Source organism: Charadrius vociferus, unplaced genomic scaffold (genome assembly GCF_000708025.1).
Source record: "Charadrius vociferus isolate BGI_N301 unplaced genomic scaffold, ASM70802v2 scaffold308, whole genome shotgun sequence".
NCBI lineage: Eukaryota > Metazoa > Chordata > Aves > Charadriiformes > Charadriidae > Charadrius > Charadrius vociferus.
In genome coordinates this window covers 1,358,108-1,383,699 of record NW_009649929.1, presented here as the reverse complement: position 1 = coordinate 1,383,699, position 25,592 = coordinate 1,358,108, and the positions used below count along the sequence as shown (strand labels likewise).

General features: G+C 40.4%; 1 protein-coding gene across 1 annotated transcript in view; it reads right to left on the bottom strand.

Annotated features, from left to right (window-relative positions):
• Positions 1-25,592, bottom strand: part of KCNH5 (potassium voltage-gated channel, subfamily H (eag-related), member 5) — a 150,464-nt gene that overhangs the window by 36,704 nt on the left and 88,168 nt on the right. Inside the window, exons 7-8 of the mRNA XM_009891202.1 lie at positions 18,803-19,002; positions 6,804-7,056 (exon numbers count right to left, since the gene is read on the bottom strand). Of these exons, the coding sequence (XP_009889504.1) occupies positions 6,804-7,056; positions 18,803-19,002 (453 nt within the window). The remainder of the gene's footprint in view (positions 1-6,803; positions 7,057-18,802; positions 19,003-25,592) is intronic.

Genomic DNA, 25,592 nt, shown 5'->3' with positions numbered 1-25,592 from the left:
TGCTGGCAAAGGTACTTTGCATTATTTAACACAGTGCAACCTTCCCCATCTGCACCTAGAACACAAAAGAAATATGCCTTTCTTCCAGCATTCACGACTGCTGCAAGAAGAGCAAAGGGTCTACATAGATATTATCCTGTTAGTGAAGGGTTTATGGTCCCCATCTCTCTCACTTTTAGTGCAAGTTTCCTAGCATTTCATATTTTTCTAGAAGCCCCAGCTCCTGGAGATAGGATATCTCCATTTTGATTTTATACAGAAAAAAGTTGCTATTCTTCCCAACTGAGGAAACAAACGCGACAGTTCCCACAATCTTCAAAACTCGTAAGGCAAATCAGATTGCCTCAAACTGTTAGTCTGATTTAAAAGAAATATATCACATGATTTTTAAAGAATTTTCCTTTTCTTGTGCTGTCAAGACTTTCGAGCTCCTAGGTTTGGCAGTGAGGCGTGCAGGTCTAATTCAAAAGCATTTCAATTCAGTGAAAGGAATCTTTCTGACATTGGAGGCTGCAAATCACATCTATAACACACCAGCTGGCACTAAATTAAGATTGATGCTTCTTATTATAGTTAACTATCATGCAGATAGACACAAAAATATTTTAAATTTGCAAAATAATGTGAAAAATTTTATGTCCCCTTCAACTCTGTCAGTAAGAGCTAATAACACTTTTGAACAAGTATCAGTGGGACTAAATCTTACATGGTACTACATATGCCAACCCAGACCTGCAAGATATGACTTATTCCAAGGAATGTGTTTAAGAAGAACTGCACGGTGCAGAGCAGCACATCATGTTGGTTCTCAGATCAGTAATCCTTCAAGTATTTTGCAAAATACTTTGAGATTCAGCACTTAAAAAAAAAAAAAAAAGGTATAACTGCATCATTATAATTACTGCAGTCCTGCTAGCTGACAAAACCTCAACCCTTCCCTTTATGAATATTTCCCTCTTCGTTAATTTAGAGCTTTAACTCGTTGGAACATAAAGGACTTTTTCTATAGATGAAATAGGACACAGGCTGTTCTGTAAATAGCTACCAGGTACATGTTACTAACCCGGGGAAACCCTCACAATTAGTCTGCCTTGGTTTACTTCACATGAAAAATAAAAAAGTTCAGTATAAAATATCAAGAGCTGATTTGACAGGGGCAAATTCTGCCACCTTCATTCCACTTGAGAAGAAACCCAAGCTGCAACTAAACTAACTAAAATCACAGAATTAGCTACTAATACTATGAGATGGAATTGGACTGACAGTTTTTCACGTCATATAGTGCATCACATGTAGGTCAGTCTTGTCCTGTACAAAGCACGTGCCTGGCTGTATAACACCAAGGAAATTCAAAGTGTTGACGCATGGATCCCGAACACCAAATTACCAATACCCATGGATGAGAGTTATGGAGCACCTCAGTTTCCTGCTCACCTAAATGGGAGCTGCTACTTGCTCAGCCTCCAAAGAACTTTCTGCTGTGTGATTTGGTAGGAGACTTTTGACCTCCAACCACATGTAAGATTAAGAGTAGAAAAAGACTCATCCCTATTTTCAGCTGTCATACCAAATTCAAGACATGCCATCTGTGCTCTTGCTTTCCTTAACTCCTCTGATACTGCACAATATCCCCTTTCCAGACCAAACATTTGGAAATAATTAATGAAGCAGACCTTTACTAAGTGAAACCTGCTTGCCTAAAAACAATACATCCAATAAACAACAGGTTGCTCTGGGACTATATGCAGAACACGCTGAGAATTAACATGCAACACGTAAAGGCAAATAACAACTTAATTGAATACATATGGGATCAGGACCCTAAGTGTGGCTCAAACATGAGCTATTAAATCTATATTCATTCTGGCTTGACTATCAAAATTGAATTCATTCAGCAGCCACCTCCACTAGGATTTCATTGTTCAATATATTTTTATTGCTATGCAGTTTGAGCGATATTTTTGATCAATTCCTCCAATCAATATATGAAGGTGGTGGGTCATTATTTTTCTCCTGGCAAAATGACTTCTTTAAACCTTGTTAATCAATCTGCCTGGTTTAAGTTACTGCACAACTTACGCAGACCCTGGGAAGCAGCTTCCAGAGACACTTGGTTGGCATTGCCACTTATATGAAACTCCTCGCCAGGAGCAAATTCAGGTTAATGGTGGCAGGGTGAATTGTTAGGTGCCCTCTGCTAGCAGATGCCTCACTTCATTAGTCTGGGGGACTTCAAACCCCATCTTTCCTGAGACTTCTCCCCTGATAACACCTCCCCATGCAGAGCAGTGGCAGTTAAATTGTTTATTCCTCCTTGAGACGTTGGAAAATTACTGATGTGCCTTCTCAGGGTCACCTCACTTGCTAGGAAAGTTTTGATAATTAGAGACAAGACTGTTTGCCCTTCTCCATTATCCTGGCAACTACAGATGAGTTATATTAAAACGACAGGATCTTGTTTTCTCCAGGGAAGCAGCACCCCATCACATCAGCTCCGCATGTGGTGCACTCTGCTACAGCAGCAGTCAGTACCTGCAAAAGGTGGGAGACTGTCCTCGAGAAATGGAGGTAACTAATGAGGGGAAAGTAATGGGGGACGTAGGTATCTTCATTAATGAGTCCTATAAACTGTGGATCTACAATGGCATTCATTCTCTTACTGTACCGATTTCTGTAACGTTGGCTACTGCAGCAGATGGGCATTTAATTACCCACAAATGAGAACAAAACCAAACCATTGGAGAACAAAACGTCACAGGGCTGCAAGCTGCCCTGTCAATCACCGGGTTTCACCTGCTTTCAAGCACAAGAAATGCCAAAGCTGGGGCCATTGGACAGGGAAAACTGCTGTTGAACAAAAGGATGGTTGTACCCACAGTGGAGCCTGCAGAAAGCACCTGGATGGGACTGCAAGTCTCCTGAGGACACCATTTCGGCAGGCAGGGAGGCTGGATGTGCTAACTCACTGTGGCTGCGAGGGAAGGGAATGTGGGGAATATGGGGAGGTGGAGAAGGGGTAAAAGCAGCAACATCACAGAGAGAATCATGCTGGGACCTGAGGGAGGACAAAGCCCTGCACTTCAGACAGAAGCACGAGTTTAAGAGATGGAAGATGCATGTTCTTAATTTTGGTGTCCCTACCTGATTCACTTTTCTAGGATAGTCCACCTTTAAGAATACACCAAAACTTCCGCCTGCGGGTGAGCATGGTAAAAAAAAAAACAACAAACAAGCCAAAAACGGACACACCACCTCTCTCTCTCTCTAAGCAAGGGAAATAACATTATCATAGTAAATAACACTACACAGTAGCTGCAAAGTACCAATTCCAAAACAAACTTAGGAAATGGAAATGGCTCTGCAAGGAGCAGAGGCTGGCAGACAGCATGTCCTGCCACGCTCCTGCTCTCATAGAGGAAATTAATGAGGACAAGTTTCCAAAGAATACTTACTGCATTTCCACTCTAGGTTACTACTGGGGGGTGTGGAAGATGGACAGACAGGTAGTACAACCCCATAAGTTGACTTTCCCTAGGAAACCCAGTGTGACAGCAGATGCTTGGAGTATTCAAAGCAGACTACAAAGGTTTTCACATTAGGCAGAGGCTTTTGAACCCAGTCTCCCCTTTAGGCAGATTCACTTTCCTTGTGCTTGAACTTCTCAAGGTAGAATAGATCAATAAAAATTACGTTCTTTACCATCTGATCTGCCGTCACTATTCCAGGTGCCACAGCTGCCGCCATAAATGTCTTTGCCACTACATCTGGGAGGGACTTTCTTCCACAAGTGAATTTTTAGGATATGACATCTCATAATTACTCAGTTTGCTATTCTGTTAAATAATCTGTCAGAGCATGAAAAAACTCTTCAGCGTGTTCTATGACTAGAGGAAGAAGTTTATCTTCCTTTAAGTTACATTTACACATTCTGCCAGTCCCTGTAGTACACAATGAACATAGCTCTGAGTCATTGGATCGCCTGTCAGCAGCCATTGCAGAATCGAAGGCACTTTCTGTAATTAAAGGTAATTCACTTTAACTAGATATGGTTAGAGATCTCTCCAGCCAAATGGAGAATAACATAGATACTGGATTTACCATATCTACAAGGTACAAAATAAAAGTTCTTACGGTCATTCCAAACACACAATATTCATTAGTAAATTTAATAAAGTTTTGCATATCATCCATTTAGTGACGGCTTCTAGTTCACTAAATTACATATTTACTGTTTGGTTTAACTGTAATATCCAGAAAAAACATTTATTTGTTTAAATGCTGCTACTTACTCTTAAAGGTTTTCTTTTTTAAATAGCTATAAGCAAATACAAAATATTGTCACTGAGATTAAGAATAAAAATGAAATGGTTCAGTGAGCTGAAGTACAAGGAATATTTTACTGTGGAAACTGCAGATTTAGGAGGTTTCAACATAATGACTTCACATTTGAATATGGAAACAGATTCATTCTTTTTAAAAACCTTAGTATATACCAGAATACAGAAAGTTGCAGCAGGTATTTCAAAAGAGCATGGATGTGCCTTTTCCTGAGTTCATACTCTCCAGCTAGGAGGACCTCGGTTATGCCCTCAGGGGGCCATCCCCATGAAGTCAGAGAATCACAGAATAGTTTGGGTTGGAAGGGAACTTTAAAGGTCATCTAGTCCAACTTCCCCTGCAATGAGCAGCAACATCTTCAACTACATCAGGTTCCTCAGAGCTGCGTCCAACCCGACCTTGAATGTTTCCAGGGACAGGGCGTCTACCACCTCTCTGGGCAACTTGTGCCAGTGTCTCACCACCCCCATTGTAAAAAATTTCTCCCTTATGTCTAGTCTAAATCTTCCCTCTTCTAGTTTAAAGCCATTAGCCCTTGCCCTGCTAAAAAGTTTGTCCCCATCTTTCCTGTAGGCCCCCTTTAAGTACTGAAAGGCCACAATAAGGTCCTCTTGGATCCATCCCTTCTCCAGCACAAACAACCCCAACTCTCTCAGGCTTTCCTCATAGGAGAGGTTCTCCAGCCCTCTAATAGTTTTTGTGGCCTTCCTCTGCACCAACTCCAACAGGTCCACATCCTTCCCCTGCTGAGGGCTCCAGAGCTGGACGCAATGCGCCATCTTTCCTGTAGGCCCCCTTTAAGGCCTCTCAGGCTTTCCTCATAGGAGAGGTTCTCCAGCCCTCTAATAGTTTTTGTGGCCTTCCTCTGCACCAACTCCAACAGGTCCACATCCTTCCCCTGCTGAGGGCTCCAGAGCTGGACGCAATGCGCCAGGTGGGGTCTCACCAGAATGGAGTAGAGGGGCAGAATCACCTCCCTTGGCCTGCTGGCCACACTTCTTTTGATGCAGCTCAGGATACAGTTGGCCTTCTGGGCTGCAAGCGCACATTGCCGGCTCATGTTCAGCTTTTCATCCACCAGTATCCCCAAGTTCTTCTCAGCAGGGCTGTTCTCAATCCCTTCATCCCCCAGCCTGCTGTATTGATACCAGGGGTTGACCCAACCCAGGTGCAGGACCTTGCACTCGGCCATGTCAAACCTCTTGAGGTTTACACAGGACCACTTCTCAACCCTCTCCCGTCCACACACCTGCACATGTGCCCAGTCCCACCCCAGTGCAGGACACATGTATGCAGGCTTGTAAAGGAACATGTCAGGAGTCTCTCTGGCTACATGCTTGTCCTCATTTCTCCTCTCTTCTGCCTTGCTGCCAGCTGGGAAGGAGCTCAAGCCTTGATTCATGACCAGTATTGACTGCCCATGTCTGCCCTCTTCCTACACACCAGTGCAATTCCCAAGTTTAACCCTTATCTCCCAGTGATTGTCCCCATGAAACACAAGCAGGACCCATGGAGCCCTCTGGAGCCACCCTTACAGGGAAGAAGCAGTACAGAGCTTCAGTCGGGTACGGGAGGTCCCCTAGGACAAGGTCACCAACTAGATTTGCCCTCAGGGAGCCACAGCTCCAGTTTAAGAGAAGGCAAATAGTTAATATCGAACAGGAGATGAGTTCTACAATAAATGGCCCTATTTTAAACAGGCAAGACAGACTCTGGATGGCTTTCATGCAGAGCCACCAGTTCTTCCTATACATTGTTCTGCCTCTGAGGATGACTCCTGCCTCAACACTAGGACCGACAACTGAATCCCACTGTCTGCTACACCTTTCCCCATCCCATACAAGCTGGTGAGGAGTCTGCATTAGGCTCTTTACCACTGCTGGCAAACCAGAAAGGACAGCTGGATGACAGGGTGATCAACCTGGAGATTCTACCATTACTCAGATTTCTCACAAGTGTGGCTGGATAGACGGTGCATCCCTATCTCTTTGCATAGTCAGATCAGACTATTTATTTTCTGTAAAACCAGTTCACTAAAAGCGACAATTTTGCTTCTTGTAGAGATTGTTTGCAGGTGTTATTCTGGGCTAGAATACAGACAAATGAAAATCCCAGTGTGAAGGTTAATGTGGAAATCCTCCTGAGAGACTAATATAAAACAATGTGCAATTCCTCTACCAGGCTATTTAAAAGATGTCAAGCACACAGATGCCATTCTTTTCTGCTCAGAGACACTGTAACTGCGACCAGTGAGCCATACCATGCAGAAAGAGCATTCCCAATGGCATAAAAGATGAAGGGTTTGCTTCTAGAGTAGTATCTCTGGAGACACGACTTTTCCATCTTATGACAACCACTAGCCTCCTGTAGTCCCAGCTGATGTTAGGCAAGCCTGGTTAATATTCAAAGCTAAGCAGAAGGTAAATATATCCAAACCACTAGCATTTCAATAAAGATCACAGTACCTAAAATAGCCACCACCTCGTCGTCCTGGATGACTTCTAGGGATCCCGAGACCACAAAGCAAAGAGCATCAACGCTTTCCCCAGCATGATAGATGAGGTCCCCCGGGGCGCAATGGATCGTCTGAAACTCCACAGCCAGGGCTCGCAGGCAGCCGTCACTAGCCAGCCGGAAGGCAGGGTGCTCGTTAAAAACTTTCCGGTTTAGGTGCACGCAAATATCTGCTCTCATGTCCTTTGGGCAAATTGAGAGAACCTGAATAAAAGAAAGATGAAAAATAATCAGCTGGGAACATGACACTGGGCCAGCACGCACTTTATAAAATAACTGAATGGATGGATCTTAATATCTGCCTGAGTGGATCCTAAGATCCATCCATCTATCCAGTTATTTCATAAAGCTACTGGCAGGAGTTTTATCTTGAATTGGGGTAGTCTGTTTCTACCCATCTACTGCTTTCACTGCAGCTGAAAGGGTGATGTGGAAAAAGGGACTATTCTGTTACACTGTTCTCATCCCTGAAAGTTTTCACGCTTGTTTTCCAGCATTGCAGGTGGCACTACTATGTCCTGTTTGTGGTTATCCCTCCAGACTTGGTGCCCAGACTATCCGCCCGCTGCTACGCTCAATCCCTGCAGGAGCACAGCACAGACGCTCAGAGCTGAAGGAGCTTGAAGACATGCAAAGACGCACCATTCACAATAGAGAACACCACATTTTGCTCACATCCAGAAAACCTAGTCTTCAAAAGCCTTGATGTAGATGACCACTTACCGACGCGTATCCAAACACACCTAGGGTTTAGTTTCAGTGCCGTACAGACATATAATAAGTAACCTGCCCTGGAGGGCTTACAGACTAGAAAATCCAAAGAGCTTGAGATTAGAGCAAAAAGAAAGTATTATGAAACCTTATGAAGTGTAAAGTAAAGGTGAGTGAAAAACTGTCCTGTGAACACGAAGATGTCTTCATAGCGGATCAATTAAATAAGACCTTCATTAAATTTCTTACCTTAAATAGCTTTCCCTATTGAAAAAGTAACACAAATATACCTGAAGAAAGAAAGTGAAAACCTGTGGGTCTTGTTAGATTTGTAAACTGTGTGATTAATTTTTGCACATCCTTCTAAACACACTAACATCCTTAAAACCCTAAAATGCATGGAAGCTAATAGCATTGAGAAACACATAAAACCTTTTAAAGTTTTCCTAGGATAAGTAATAGAAAAGAGTGTGAGATTAAGAACGCTCCACAAGTCTCATATAAAGAAGACTGCAGATCAATAGCACTGATTATTTTCTCATTGTACGGAATTAATCTGGCAGCTTGCTCTGCCAACAGTGTGAGAGACAGGGACATTGGGTCAGTGTGTTGCCTACCGTTGAATATTAGCAAACAGAGGGAGACTCTGGTAAACCTGACTAAGCTTTGAGGCAAATGGTCATGTTAATATTGAAGTAAAGCCACAATTTTCATTTCTGTTTAATGCAGAAGGGGTTTGAAAGCATATTATTGTAAAGTATTACTAAAGGTCCTAAACCATAGAATGGAAAAATAGAAAACAATTTCTAGTTTAATAACATTTAGTCCCTTTCTTATTTGAGTAGATCAAAGTTCCTTTGAACTTTGGTCATAGGTCAAAGATCAAGGAATCATAGAGTGGTTTAGGTTGGGAGGGACTTTGAAGATCATCAAGTTCCAACCCCGCTGCCATAGGCAGGGACACCTCCCACTAGATATAATGAATGCAAAAAGGTGAAATAGAAGTTATTCTCCTATTCTCTGTACTGTGACAGTCTTGAGGCTAGAAAGGGCTACTGCAGCCATCTGCACTAACCTCTTGCACTCATAATTTTGATATCAATGCCAGAATACCTGGTAAAATCATAGCCTAGAAGGCCTAATGCTTTCAAATGATATAGGGTAGTTGTTCCAATGGAAAGCTACTCTCTTTTAAAACATGTGCTGTTTCTGTACTAATTTTTTTAAAATTTTCAGCCAACAGCCAGCGGATCTCATCCTGTGGCTCAGGATGAGACCAGCAATCATCAGAAGACCAGCAAAAGACCAGCAATCATCAGAAATTTCTTCCACATGTAGGTTTTTAATAGAATATGACCAGGTCATTTCTTGATTGCATCTTGAATAAACAAGAGATGATGATGCTTCTTGTGCCTAACACTATGAAGCACAGTATCTCTTTGGAAACTTCCCCATAGCATGAGGTTTTCTCACCTACAACCACCTTCCTAGATCTACCAGATAATTATTTTTTATTTGATATAAAACGGAATACGTCAATTCGGCTTAATGCTGTTTTTCTGTAACAAAATGTTGTACAGAACACATTAAAATACCCTGCATAAGTCTGTTTTATCATAAAAATTAATAATAAACACATTTGACAAGACATATTCTCCATAAGCCATCATCTGCATTAGTAATAATGTCTTGTCTGAGTCACTGTTGACCATATTCCATATCACATTTCCATAATTTTATTAGGGGCAAATGTCAATTTTACAAACTTATACTTACCTGAGTCATTCCATTTAACATTAGAAATATGGGCACACCTTAGTTTTTCCAGTAAAAAAAAAAAAAGAGAGTGATTGTTTCACTTCAGCCCTACTTCTGGATCAAACAGAAAGCTTATCTTTATTGCAATAAAATAGAAACATGCCATCTTTCTTATTCTCAATACTAATTTAACAAAAAATTCTGCTTTCTTTTGTATCATGATTGATGATTTTTAGATTTTCATCTACTCTTGGGTGTAAATCATGGTTAGAAGTTTTTTACGTCCCTTTAATACTTTCAGTAATGTAAATGCTTTTGACTTAACAAGGCCATGAGCTATAAATTCTCAAACACTGCTTTTAAGAAAAATGTGTGTATTCATACATGACTGATTTCCAAATTTTATCTTTTAAGCTTCCAAACTGCTGGAAAAATTGGTTAGACTATTGCAGAGGTTGTTACTGTAAGATTCAGAGATGTTCCAGAACCCTTTGTTTTTAGGAATGTAAATTAATTGTGTCCCTCAAGAATAAAAGCCACTTGGATGCAAAGCCGCATATTGTTTCCTCACAAATACAGAGTTAAATAGAGAGTATTAAAAGTGAGCACTCAAAGCATTACTCTTTTTATAGACACAACAAACATATCTATCATCACACACTGTAATATGAAGAGACAGAAAAAATTCCATTGCACAGAAAAAGACAGTCTTAGAAAGCATAATTCAGGAATTTTCAAATGTCATGATAAAGTGATTCTCCTAATGACATATTACTGTTAGGAGATATCACTTATCAACTAGTACAGCAGTAAATGAGTAATGATCCAAGAGTTAGCCAGGAACAAATATTCTTTATTTCAGTTTTCCTATCTGCTACACTGCAAGTACTGAGAATAAAGAATGAAACAGATGACACCTAAAAGAAATAATATTAAAAGATTTGGCAAAGGAGCTTTGACTGATAAAGATAAATGTAGATATAGGTAGGGGGAAAAAAAAGAGCAAAGATAGACAATCTCAATATTCAGCTATGTGTTTACTGTATGGTCCAAACACAGGACTTCATGAGCTCCAATCTGACTTTGCAGCATTTCTTTTCATGTTTACAAATACCAACATCATAAATTCAGAAGGAGTCTCACATATGTCACCAGCTTCTCTATTAGCTGTACTGTAGAAAGGGATTGTTGGTGACACAGATTACAGCATATAGTAATTTTCCTGCTTCCAAAGAAGACGCATAACAGGATATAGGATCACACAGAAGCATTTGGGAGCTAATGATAAATAGTCCAAAGATCCTAAAAGTAGAAAATGAGAAAATGAGCACTTCAAATTGAGACAAATATTCTTCTGAAAATGAAATTGATAACGCAAGACTTCAACATTCATGTTGTGAAATGCTCTGACTGAGATCTCAGCATTTTTAAGGCAGCATGCAACTAAAACAATACAAACTAGTGGCAATATGGTAGTACATGAGTCCATATGGTGTACAAATGCACAGACATGGGTGTAAAAGAGAAAATTCAGTTTAAGGGAGAGGATATCCCGTAACACTCAATCTACTGTTTCACTGAAATGCCCTCAACGCTTCATGTCAGTAGAACCAAAGTTCAGCTGGGACATTTGTTCTAGCTTGTGTATTCTTTCAGCAGCATATCAAAAACCACCAAGACAAATTTCTGAAGAGGAAATTTCCTTAGAGATTTCAAGACCTTTCTCTGTGAAACCTGTAGTTTATAAACTAGCCAAGATATTAAGGCTGCTGACTGCAATGCTTTACTAAGTGATGGTTTTGGAGCACACGACTTGGAGCAGGCAGTCTGCAGGGACCAAATCCTTGTGCTGCTACAGAAGTTGCTCTGTAATAAATCTGTAGCCACAGACTTTGCAGTCAGCTTTCCCATATGCATCCAAGCAGCATGAAAGAACAGAACCTGCTACATTTCAATGCAAAATCAGAACAGAAACTCGTATTCTACCCAGAGGAAAATCTTCGCTGGCTGTATAAGCTGTGTTTCCACCAGAAAAGGAGCAAGGCTCCATGCCACACAGGAAAAGTACACATGTATCCGTAAAGACCTGAACCACTATAAAGCTGAGAGAGGAGAAAGTAAAGCGCAGAATAACATTTATCACTTCACTCTTTGCACAGAAAATTAAAACTCCTCAAAGTCGGTATAAGACAATTGCTGAGCTCTGCCATCATCACCTGGCACCCAGCTGATACATACCCCAACACGACAACACCCAGTGCAGAGATTCAACACCGCTGTCATCTCTAGAGCACCCTATGGCATATGTGGTTGCTGCTAGAGACTGGGAAAGGCAGTAACGAGCTCTGGAAGACTCACAGGGAATTGGCACAAAACATCTCACTATCTTTTCAGCTCGAGACCTGTAAGGGAGGAATAAAATTCCCAAGGAGGTTCCATCTGATTTTTTTCCTCTTCCATCCATTTCCTCAGCATGCTCAGGCAGTTTAAGATAAGCCCCTTGAACAGCTCAAAGAACTCTACGGGGAGTAGAGATTATAAAGAACTCAAAGAAAAGCAAATGAATCGAAACAAAAACTGTACAGATTAAGAGTGTGTCCAAACAATGTCTTTTAGGATGGGTTTAAGGATTTTAAAAAAAAATCTTCCCCAGCTGGAAAACACTACAGGATGGCTTAGCAAACACTACAGAATCTGTTAAGACTTGTTAACAAAAAGGGCAGAGGCCAGTGAATCATGAATGCTATCTGCTTCCAATTCTCTTTCAGCACACAGGATTCTTATTTTCTCAGGGTTGTAGCTTCAGGATATTTTACTGATATTCAAGCAAAGAGCTTAGAAAGTCTTAGTGGTGGAATAACAAGGACCATTTCCTAAATGAATAACTGTAAGATATATTGGAGATACTAAATGTCAGCTTTGACAAAAAATAAAATAAACCCCTCCAACTTCTAACCAGTTATAGGCCACAGGTAGCTCTTTTTTTATTTTGTGGAGAAAGGCTACTCTGGGTTTTGAGACATATTCAGCAGCCATAATCAAAGTCAGTTCTTTCCAAAAAAACACAGTACCCTCTAGGCATCTGACCAAGTTATTCAGATTTTTAGAAGGATTTGGCTCATTTGAGTGTTGAATTATTTTGCAGACCTGGATAAAAGTGTTACATTCGGCACTGGATGGAGGCCAAAGAGACAAAGGTAAGAAAATAGCTGATTGGCAAATTACAGAGCATTTTCCTGTAATAATCAGGCAATTTTGTAACTCACTCAAAGGTGATGTATGGAACTGAGCAGTTATTAACCCCGCATGCATTAGGGTAATCTTTAATACATCACTGAATATCTTAGCACTAAGAATTGAATTTCAGCAGCAATGGTATGCTCCATTTTAATTGCACTAAAATCCAAGGTCACTTGGATTTAAATGCTCAGAAACCAAGCTGAAAATCAAGTCTAATAAGTTGTTTTGCTTGTTTTCTTGTTAACAATACGTGATCTGAACCAGTGATCAAAACGGTTAGATTTAGTGGGATAGTAACAAAACTAACCCCTTTTTAACTGAGTAACAAGTATTAGAGACATTAAAAAATTCCTGGAAACTGGCTCTCAATTACATTAAATTCAGTATTGTCAACACAGACAGAATCTGGCTAAAGGTCTGAAAAACAGGGGAAGACAAGGGGCATCACCATGTGTTTTAAGGAATCAAGCGGTTCACCAGCACAGGGCCTGCTGGTTTGTCTGTGATACACTGTGGCACACTGGTAAAATTCACCAGTGACCCGAAGTGGCAGATCCCAGGTTGCCTAAGGGTCGTAGAAGTCTCAGAACAGTTAAAGGTTCTATTGGTTTCAGTTTGGCTACAATATCTGTCCCAAGCACAATCATCACATGACCTTCTAATGCGGCAAAGGATAGCAGGCTACATGGAATTCTATCATTAAAATCAACTTTTTAGATAAAAGAAAAATAAACATCAGAAAGAACGTGGCATACATCAGAGAATTTCTCAAGTCACAACATTTTTTGGAGTGACAAAGGTCACCCTTGGAAGAATGGAGTTGATCAATGGATTGTTTTATTTTGTGCTTCTTCCGGAGGTGGCTTTGTTTTCTAACATGCAGCATTATGTAAAGATAGTCAAGGGTGAAAGCATTAAGAAAACAGATCTGGAGAAGACCTTCCCCTAAATGTGGTCTCTGGAACACACAGCCCCTCTGTCAGCTCCAGCCCCTTGGTGGCAGTGCTCAGGAAAACACCCGACCCATCCACTTGGGTACTTCTTCCCCCAGAAAAGAAGCTCATGAGCTGCTCCGTAGCCATCTGTATAGCCCTGGCATTTCCTCAAGCATGACAGGTTCATAGTTTAATCTGTATCAATCCCAAGATGAACACATCCAAGAGGCAGAGATAGTTGTGGATAATCTTTCCTGGCTCTGCACAGTGCATACAGGAGGTAAATAATCCATACCATCCACAAAAGTGAAACAGAAAGCCCCACTGGTGCACAGGCCCCGCTCTTGGACCCGTGTGAAGGACAGTGAGACCCTGACCGTCTCTCCTGCATCCCACTCTCCAAAGAACCGTGGATAGCAACTGTACCTGGTCCTAGCTCAGCTCTGTGAGGTGAGGTGAGGGAAGACTTCTTGTTCACCTCGTCCCGATCTGCAAGGAACGACCAACAACCCCGCCTCTACAACGAAACAAAAATACTTGTCCAAACGATTTTTACCTTCCCTCTTCAGCAGGGAATTGTATGTAGCTGTCACACCTAATTTTGTAGAAGTTCTCTCTGGCCATGAAGCTTGGAAGCCTTCTACCCCGGTCATCCACGAGGAAATCCAGCCAGGACTTACAGACACCTCTATGTGATGGGACACCATAAGAATGGAGCCTGATTCCCCTATTCATCTCAGGGTATCACTAATTATTACTACAGCCCTTGAAGATATTAACAGCGAACACGACTAAACTGCACTGCCCTTCTGTAGATTAATGTTTAATAAAGCTACAGCCTGTGTCTATTTACCATAAACCCATCTCTCCTATATGAAAGCTTAGTGGGTCAGCAGTGAATAGTTTTAATACTGTGTTATTTTCCCATTATTTCCATTTCAGTCATTGCAATGTGGAATTGGCTCTCATTACTTGAATCACCATTGATGCTTAGGTTAAGACTAAGATGCCTTTTTTCTCTTTCAACCTATGGTTTTTCTGACGGAATTGACTGTTAAAACATGATAGACATTTATTTAATTGCTTTTTGAGCAAATCCTAAGCCATACAACAGCACAGAGGTTGAGAAAAGAAAATCGTTGGGGTTTACTGACATTTCAGAACATTATCATAAGATGAGACCTTGAGACATCTGCATGTTAGTTAATGCTTGTTAGGCTTTCATGTATAATGACCTATTTCTTATAGAAGAGCTAATATCTATAAATTTGTCATTTGGTGCCTAGAGATTTCAATAAAAACTAAGAGATTTGAATTCAGTGTGTGTTTCATATATCAAATTATTATTGTAAAGATGTTTTTCAGCTGCTTAAAAATGGTCATGTACAGAGAATGTACTGCCTCTTTTTTACCTCTCAAAAAAAAACAGGTTCTGCTGGATGAGAGATATTGTTTAGTATATAAAGGCTTCTTAGTTTTGTCATGTCTTTAGCTCTGCTCATTATTAGATGAATAACCAAAACCTGTAGCACTAAATGCAATTAAAAATTCCATGTTGTTTGAGCCACTGTTACAGCAGGAGATAAGAGTCCATGTGCATGTATTACATATATCATCCCAGCTGTCAGAGGAGGGCTCTCATGTTTAAGTGATTTAAGATTATGGATCAGAGGCCACTTGCTTCCCCTGAAGTAATAATAATAAATATGCTAATGCTTTTAGTGTCATTGTTAATTCCTTATTTGTGAACACTCAGAGACAGCCTGAAGCGCTGCCGTTTCAAGACAGGATTGAAGATGAGCTATTCCCAAGGAGAACAGGGAAGCCAAAATTGTGTGCTTAAGGCACTGTCACTTCAGTGTGGGAGAACAAGTCCTATTCCACATACAGGGACAACAGACTGGGGCTTTAAAACAAAGTTCTGTTCGGGACAGTTTGCTCTCATAAGCAGCAAAGAGTAGATCTTCATTTAACTTCCTCCATTCTAACTTCTACTTTGCCTTCAGTTCCCATCTCATCATTACCAGTTTTAGCCAAGATCTTCTTTGGGACTATACACTGAATCTGTCATTCAAGAGTAGATATTGGAGCTCTGATGCAACAAATCTACGCATATTAAGTGGTAGTAATACGTGTAGTGGTAGTAATTCCAATCAAGTTATTAACTTATATTTTAATTTCAAGCATATGAATTTAAAATCTTTAGTTCTCAAAGAAACACATGCACATGTGTTTATTTTCACTCCATCAAATTGCTAAGATTGTTCGTCACCATAGGAACCTACTGTAAAACTCATATAAGAAATTTCATTCTTTGTTAGTACATTAACCTTCTTGTTCTTTGAATTTGGATTTTAAAACAAAGCCATTTCAACATGCTGAGTGACTGAATGAAATGTATTATAAATTTGTGGCAAATGAGGTTGCAAAACACATTCCAGTGTGACAATGCAGGTATATTTAGAACAGTTTAGGATGTAATACTGTATGTTAGGTTGAAAAACATCCTTGGATGACAGAAACTGTCTGAGCTGTCTGATGGAAATTGAAAAGTTGAGAAATTCCTCACTAATTATCATGTCATGAACACACGTGTTTTGCGAGATAATAAGAAGCTTATTGAAAAGTTCACACAAATTAAGGAGAATGGGAAATCATGTGATGCAAAGATATCCAGACAACAAACTGGTCAGTATCTCATTACTGGAGCTTTGAAAACTAGACTGGAAGAAACCCCAGAGGTCACGTCCAGGCTGTCAGACAAAGCAGTGCAGAGAAGCAATTCAAGACCTGGGGCAACAATCCCCTATTCCAGCCTACACTGGAGCACTATCTGGATTTAGCAGGTCACCTGCAGGTGCAATGTCGTCCCATTAGCCCCACTGTGTCTACGGTAACTTGACTCTGCCATTAGCCCCACTGTGTCTACGGTAACAAATCTGACTTGACTCTGTACCCTGGAGATCCCTACAGTGCACTCCCATCCACTTGCTGCTCTAGGGTCAGTGCAGATGGATTCGATTTAAATGCAGAGGGTATTGCAACAGGGCTTGAAGGGGTAATGAAGGAACTAATGCAAGAGAAACGATCCACTCTACGTGACTACTCTCTGGGATTGTACCACTGTTTCTATCATTTCTCAGCTGGGATTTACAACATTTTCTCATTTGTTTTGGTGAAGGACATTATAACACCCTCCTGAGTGGAGATAAAGGTAGAAGGGCTGCCTGGCTATGACACAGCCTTCCACCCATTTGCTAAAACAAATCCTGGCTTTGCCTACAGTCCTGCAGCTGAACGCAAACTGCCTGATCCTTCCACTTGTACAGACCCAGGGATGCTCAGTGCGGGCACTACAGGCCGCCGGTGCTGTCGCTTTTGCAGACTTGCAGGCTGTAAGGGATACAAAACACCAAAATATTCAAACCGGTGCTCAAGTTCTTACTTTTATCTTGTCTCTGTTCTTCTGTAACATAGGCTTTTCTGGGAAGTTCGATTAGATGCAACTACTGATGTCCAGATGCAGAGGTTCCTGAAATCCTTCCACTGTTTTAAATAGGTTTTGGATCCAGGCCTAAGTTTAGGCAAGTCTTTACCAAGGGAAAATTGTTAAAAACCTAAGTCACAGATTTTACAGCCATATTAATTATCTAGCTAAGCAGCCACTACTATCTTACAGACCAGAGAACACTGCTTACCATGAGTTGAAGATTATGGCTCTAACTGCATTTTTATAATCTATAAAACCGGACATGCGGAAACTATGGAAGGAAATTTCAGTAATTAAAGCATAGGTTCTCCTAATTAACTGCAAAGCATCATTAAAATCTAATGAAACTGTAGTGGAATAATACAGGATTCTGGCTTAAATGCAAGGAGATAAATGCAAACGAAACTTTAATTTTCACATGGTTTTGAGTTTACACAACAGGACTGAATGCATTTACAGTAGTTTACAATATAAAAGCTCACTTTTAACACTGTATAAATCAGCATAGGGAAGTTAGGGTATTAGTGTGTAAGAAGTTAACATATTAAAGAATGTGACATCCTGAAGCACAAGAATCAAAGAAATCAAACTCCTTGTTACTTAAAATAGTTGTATTTGTGATGGCAAACTGAATTTCACAGCAGATGATTAGTAAGATAACTGCTGTTGCCTCAGCATGATGTAAGATTAAATTTTTCAGTGTAGCGACTTCTTCTTGGCATATCTGAACAAGCTGCACCATCATCCCATATTACGCAATAGATTCAACTGAAGCAAGAACTTGAAAGCTCTGCAAGCACTACACATTTTAAGATATTAATCTGTCATGACACTTCCTTACCCTCCCTTGGACACTTGGCTTTTAAGTTCTTAGGAGGGAAATATTCATGGAAACCAGAGCTTGAATGCCTAATTTCAGCTGATGTGTATCAGCTGCACAGAAGCCACAGGAGCATCGACGATCTCTACTGACCAAAAATCTAGACCTAAAACTTTTATGTCCTGCCTATGTTCAAGGTATTTCAGGTGGAAGCCCTTCCATTTGACTTCAGCTCTCTAAAATATCCAAGGCTAGACAGACTCACTGCACATATCATGCAGAAAGAGAGGCCCTGAGGACAATTCACATGGTCTCGCCTGGCACACAATGAATCACCCTCCAAAGACAACCTTCTCCTTTAATCAGCTTTTGAAGAAACCTAAATGACTAGTCCTTTCTGAGGGGTAAAGTCCTGTAGGACTTCTACCCTGCATGGTTGCCAGCAGTGCCACATTTTCTGTACCTCCGTACCAAAAACCTTAAGTTCTAGCCGAGAGATTTTAGCTCAAGGAGATCAATCTCTACTGCCATTAAATCCCATACTAATTATGCTGATGGATATGTCGATGTCCTGGGCATCAGCAAAAGGTCCAAACCAATCAAACTCATTTCATTGCAACTCACAGAAGCCAATACTTTTCAGAATAATACTGATGTAGGTGAGACACCAAATTATGTTCTCGGACTAATTTGAAGACCAATTTCCCATTGATTTCAGTAGTTAAGTACATTAAAATTATTTAGTATTTAGGCAAGTAAGACTGGAAAACAGAAAACTTTTACCATAATGAAAAATAAAGGCATGTTTCCAAAGCAACAAAACAGTCCTTTTTTAAAACATCCAGGTTTTGATCCAAACACAAACGTAATAATGGAGTAGCATGCAGTTAAGAATTTGTTAGTAAGTTATACGCTGTTACACACTCCTGTTTCTAAAAAAAGGACATGATAGACACAAACTCTTGCTATCTAAATTGTTACCTCATGTACTCATACCTTCTCTGTGTCAATTCCTTTAGACATGGACCAGGTTGAGACAATATAATCCATGACTCTTTCACTAAGGCCTTTTGGGACTTGATATAATTTTAGGAAATCCCTCACATTGTTCAGCATCTCATGGTATCGGTTGGTGTTGGCATACATTTGCTGGAAAATGGTGGTGACGTTTCCAAAAATAGTTGCATAAAGAAGAGCTGAAAAAAAACAAAGATAATAAAAAATAAATACGTACACTCCAGTAAATGCTACGCATAATTCAAGGATAATGTCAAAGAATTTTATGTATGGTTACAAACTATGGCAAATGCATAGGTGTAAACTGAAAATTTCTATTTATGCACACACTCTCACACATGTAATAATTTACAAAATCAGTCATACAGATGATGTCCACACCTGGAGTGGTGCATTTAAACTCTACACCCTATACTAACCCAAACTGCAAAGAATCATGTGGAACTGCTGTAAGACAGGCTCAGCTAGCACGGGCTATGAGTAGAGAGTGGCCTCAGTCCCAAAGAAGAAATGAAGTGCAGAAGAAAAGAACCTGGGAAGCCTGGCAAGGAGATATCTATACAAATGGGGTCCTGTGTCAATGGCCAAGGCGTGCACAAGAAAGGTTCAAAGTGGCATTTCACAGTTCAATTTCACAGTCAACCCCAGCAGATGAGTTGGGTATCTTATGTCAACTCTAGATGCCAGTCACTAACGACTCCAAAGAGAGAAAAATTGGATTAGCAAACAATAGAAAGTTCCAAGTTTACATCATTGCTGAGGGCGTATCACCAGGGCAGGAGGAAGATGTGATAGAGTAGGAAGCACTACCTCACACCCACTCCTGGAGTTACCTTCTCTTCTGGTTTGATTCTCTCCTTTCCAAACGTGCCACTGTTACTATCAAGCCCAGCCAGTTTAGTTGTGCAACGTGAAAGAATGACATGCCATATTTGAGAAAATCATGTTTTAAGTAAGCCTTTACAACTGAAAAGGCATCAACCTGAGTATGCTATACGAGGTGTGATGCAGTGAACACTGTTGGAGAATGGTTAGTTTCTGAAGCCTCAATTCAGCAAAACATTTAAGCAAACACTTCAATGCACATCTTGGCTACTGCTGTCTTGAATAGCAGTGGACTGAAAGACGCTCTTGAAGTCAAGCAAGTTTAAGGTGCCGTATTGAGTCACAACATTATTACCCTTGCAAGCAAGCCTGAAATTACATTCTTCCATTAGGCATTACAGATTTTGCAGAAAAGAGAATTATTCTGGTATCTCGTAACACCAATATGCAGCACTTCTGCTCTTGACATTATCAAATACACAGAAATGTGACTGTCATTTTTAATAATCTTTGCTGGGAGGTACTTTATAGCAGAATGCAGCTACGCATTTCCATATTGCTTTTTTGAAAAACAACTGCAGCCTACAAATGGCAAGAAATAACCCACTGTGAAAGGAAAAAATGCCTTCCACCTCTCAGTGCATAACGTCTTCCCTCTACACAACAAATTTCTACCTCATTCCTGAAAACTCACTTTGTTTCATACTCATTTACTGTTGTTTATCAACCCTATTTGAAAGGTGGCATTTTTAAAGAAACATGGTGCTTTCCTAAAATCTGTCAAACAGAAAATTGTTCTTCCATTTCTCACAGTGCTTTTTACTACGTCCATATAAAAATTAGATGCTGAAGTTCATCAGAAATACGATGTTCATAGCTTCATCAAAGTCTTGGGACTCTTCATCTCAACACACAAGATCATAGCAAACAAGGTCACATAACATGTATTGAGGATGAACACGAGGTTTCAGTTTTAGAAAGCACAGCAGATTAATACTTTATGTGATGTCCAGAAATAAAGCTCCTTACAAGGGTAGGGTTTTTTCCTTGCTTTACTGACTTTTGTATCGTATCTGCTAGCTACTGAAAGGTTTTCTCTGCCTCTGTACCCATCCAGATATATACCAACACTCACTCAGAGTATAAGAGTATGTGGAATATAAAAAGTCTCGATGGATGAAGCCACCTGACTTTTTTCTTTCTTTTTTTTTTTTTTTTCCCCAGCTTTCTCCACTCTTTTGGACTTTTGTAGCAGTACAAACTTGCTGAAGTGTTACTTCTTCTAAGTGCAACATCCCTAATCCTTCTGAAGAACAGTTGTTGACTTATTATGAACTCAGCTCGTCAGATATGTGAGTGCAGAATATCTCTCATCTTGCCCTCTGATGTTAGATACACCTGAAAATGACTGTGACTGTGTAAAGAGAAGCCATAACTGTCCCCAAAGCCATGCCTTTCTGCATGAGTAAAATTTATGCAAGCCTGTAACTACAGCAAGACTGCGTATGCATACAACCCAATGCAAACCTACACAGAGGCTACATGTTCATTGAAAATGTGACCACAGTAAGGTTGGGAAAAAAAGAGATTTAACTCTAACACCTGCCAGGTTGGAAACAGCTAAGAATGCCATGGTGAAAACAGCTTGTCTGAAGCAACTGGCACATATTACCTCCTCTGCCAAAAAAAAAAAAAAAAAAAAAAAAAAGAGACTCTTTGGCGGAGATGATTTGTAGAAAGTATACAGCCAGAAGAAGAATTCTAGTTCTCTGTCTCTTATTATAGGGTCCTGGAAAGTTGTACTTAAAAAGAGTATGTTTGTTCAAGAAATTACGGGTAGAATAAATCATTGGATCGAGCCTGCAAAACCGCTGGAAGCATTAGCCAGCAGTATCTCACCAAGCCAGAATTCACAAGCCGACACGCTGTAGAGTCTGTACAGACAAAACCAGCATTATCCCTCTGTTGGAAATCAAAGCCTTCCTTTGCCTCCCGTTGGAAATGGTAAAGACACATGGTTGAGTTCATCTAAATATTCCACTTTTCTTACAGGTTACTGCATGGGAAGCCTTTGGCAAACATATAAAGGGAACCTATTTAGGTCTTCACAGCTTTGAAGCTGTGCCTCAAAGACTCTCCTCACTCATGGTGCTTCCCTATACCAACACTGGTAGCTGCTGGGACCGGTTTGTTGTTTTTTGGGGGGAGAGCACATAATTTGGCATGGAAAATCTACCTCTCTGTAAATCAGGTCCCTATCCCTGTTCTCTATATGAAACCTAGAAAAGGGGGTAATTAAAAAAAAAGCTAATATTTATTGTTTTGCAGGTCTTGGTATGCAACAAAACAAGTTTGTGCTGATAAGGAAATACTAAATATATAAATATTATAAATACTAAATATATGAATAAAATCATTCGCGTTCCATTTTTTACACCTGTTGTGACACTCATCTACAGGGAAAGGGTCCTCTGCCTGGAAGGGTCTAATGAGAAGAGGTCTGCCTTAAAAATTCAAGTGACCTGCCTTTGCTCTTCCCCACTCAAATTTAGGCTGGGGTAATCGCATCAGCTGCAAATACGACAGAGATGGGACACAACAGAAAGGTGAGCTGGATCAGCTCCTTAGCTGGCAGAGATGTCTCAGCTCAGAGATCCGACAGCCTCTGGAGCCCACTGGATCCCCTATGCAGAGGTGCACAGGCGCCGGCACATGCATACACATGGACATGCTGGCAAGCATCTAATACAGCTCTTGCCTTTCTCAGCCTTTAAAGGTTTAAGGCTTTCCATCAATGACCCTTAGTGCTTGTAATTAGCAAACAAAGATTTCTCAGAGCATCCCTATTTAATGAGCAAACGCTGAAGTGCCAAGTGTGAACCTTACCCCTCACCTTTAAAAAGCAAAGGCAGAGGAGCGCTACCGAGGGCATTTCACTTTTGCTGTATTTAAATTATTTTTGGCAGGGGGAACTGGCAGTAAAGATCATTTGCAAAAGGTTCTGAAGGAAATAAAATACTGTGCCTCTCTTGACAGTAAGAGGATTTAAACAATCTCTAAAGAAATCTCTAAGGTGTACATACACTTCAATAGTTTTAATTTAGTCTCTCCGTTTACAAGGAACGTGAGAGATGATGCTACAGAGGTTGAAGGTGAAATTACTTTACTCAATTTCTTGAAACAACTAGTTAAGTCAAAGTACATTTATTCACCTTCTCTTTAATGACTTGCCTTTCTCCAGACGTTTCCTGTTATGTTCCTACAGCCATGCAATGCTCATTTACTTGATTGTCCTATGTGTGTAAATCTAGAACAGTCTTCACTAGATTTTAGAGAAATCATTTTGATATAATGACGCAGAAACATTTTCTCTCAGCCCTAAGGGTGAGGTAGGTGGTTCAACTGTTATTTTCATTTCTATTTTTACTCTTCAGTGTTGAAAAATGTCCCCTAAATTATATACAAGGATCCAAGTGCTATATATTTTTATATATAGAAGTGTGTTGCTATATTTGTACATACATAAAATGTATTTGAACTATTTAGCAATATTATTATACAAATCTTTTTTCCTGTTTAAAAACAAGGAACTTTCTAAAAAAAATGACTCAGAGTTATCTAAATTATCCGAAAACATTTCAGATCTCATATTATCCTGACCGTATGTTAAATATGTCCAGGAACATCTGCCTTTAGGAACTGAAGGCTTGATTGAGAGATCTAATTTTCCCTGTGGTCTGCTCTACGCTAGAGCATTATTAATCTAAGCATATACAATACGCCTCTAAACTAATTGTAAAGAAGATGATGAGGCCTTGATCTTGGAAAAATATAGATAATCATTTTTGCATGCTGAGGCTAGCTGCAACTTCTTCAATGAACTTCTGGAATTAGGTATTCCTGTAAGATTATTAGATTAATATTATTAAAGCTATATCATTCAGGAGAGATACAATACAAACCACAGTATACAGATACTAGTTATAATTAGATAGTACCCAAATATCTGATTTATTATTTTAAAAGCTGAGCAGTTTTCTGTTATTTCTTTCCACCTCACCTTAATACATCTGATTATACTGCAAAACATTTGCAGACACTAGTCGGTGTGACACCTGGCAGCACAGTGGAGTGTCTATCTCCTAAATTCAACAGCCTCACTGAGATGCAGCAGCAGCAATAGGCTGTTGCTGTCACAATGAACAGCTTTCTTCAAATTCATCAGGATTATTCAACAAGGTGTATCACTTGGAAGAAAATAATCCTTCCAAGCCCCCTCCCTTATCATCGTCTTACAGCGCTATTTTGACGCCTGCCCCATCCTGCCCCGCGACACTCCTGCCTGCCAGCTGTGCTACCGAAAGCACCAACACAACCCTGCGGTTTTACAGGTCTTCAAAAGGCAAATTTTAATTTTGAATCCTTGGCTCCATAAAAATTGTGCTGTGAAAATACACTCCCCCATTCCTGCAATGCTGACACCACTTTTACAGCAGTGTTCGATCAGTGTCCTAAATACAATTGCTCCCCATTTACAGGGAGGGGATATCAACACCAGAGCACACCAGCTTTCACATTTTAATGCCAAAAGTATCCAAAGTAAGAAAGTATCTCTTTCCTCCAACTACACTTGCAGCCATATCACTGTATTAACCCGTGCCACAAAATCCAATATATTTATCCTGCCATAAGCCCCAACAATGCATTGTTACACCTACTTTGCAGAGGAGAAGCTAATGGGCAAAGGTCTACATTCAGCAGTGAACATCACGTCTGAACTTCTCAGCAACATTATCCAACTGCTGAAATCAGGGGGGAGTTGGGCATAATTGTGTCTAGGCAAATGCACACCATGTCTAGCTTGAATCCATCATCCCCATGGCCTATATGCTTTACATACCGCACCTGCATCCAGATGTATCTCCCATATTGCCAACACAGGGAGGTGGTGGCCCTCGATGCATTCCTGTATCCCATGCTGCAGTCACGTAAGATGCACAGCTCCTCCGTGGGTCCAGCTGACATTCACTCCTGTTTTTCTGACCCCAACACCTTCTTAATACTATAGTAATGCAAATTCTAAATCAAGAGGATAATGATAATAATAATAAATCTGTAAAATCCCTGTTCAGATTGATGGGATATTTGTTTGAAAAGAACTAAATAAGTATGTAATTAAGATGATCATCAGTAGTAAACTGTAGGAATTCACACTCGCTGTTCTTCCTTTTATAGTGGACACCATTTGCACAGCAGAGCGGAACAGCTGCTTTGGAGGCAGTTAGGCATCTTGCATACTTTATGCAAAAATCCTTATAAAAATAAGGGCTTTCAACTGCACTTGTACAGTCACTAATTTTTAAATGGTGAAACTGGGAGCTTTTTATTAATGAGAGCACTTGGCTAACGGAAATTATTTACTTTAAAGCTCCAATACCTCTCCACCATGCAAATGTGATGAGCTGACTATGACTAGCTATATTTTTGCACACCGGTGCAATCCAAGACTGGCCAAACTGGTATTGCAAAACACAGTACCACGCTTGACTAAGACAGTTTTAAACGAAGGCTACTGTTGCCCATAGTTATCAATGTTTTCGACCTCTAGCCCTGAGGAAGCGACAGACACGCACTGAAGTTTGCTAAGGTTTGAATCCCAGCAGCATAGACAACAAAATTGCACGTTGCCCCGCTAAGGATGAGCGGCAAGGGATGCCTGGCTCTGACGATGCAGATGCTAAGCAGCTTGAAATCACAGTTCACACGCAACATCTTCCCTGCTCAACATCCCCATACCACAGACACCCATTGTTATTAGATTACTTTGCTCATTCACCTGAGAAATGGTGCTAGCCATCAGAAATGCAGCCCTGCACAGGTTCAGCGGTCTCCTCTTGGCATTTGGATGCAATTTCCTGCATTTTCTTTCATCTGGAAAGCTTTA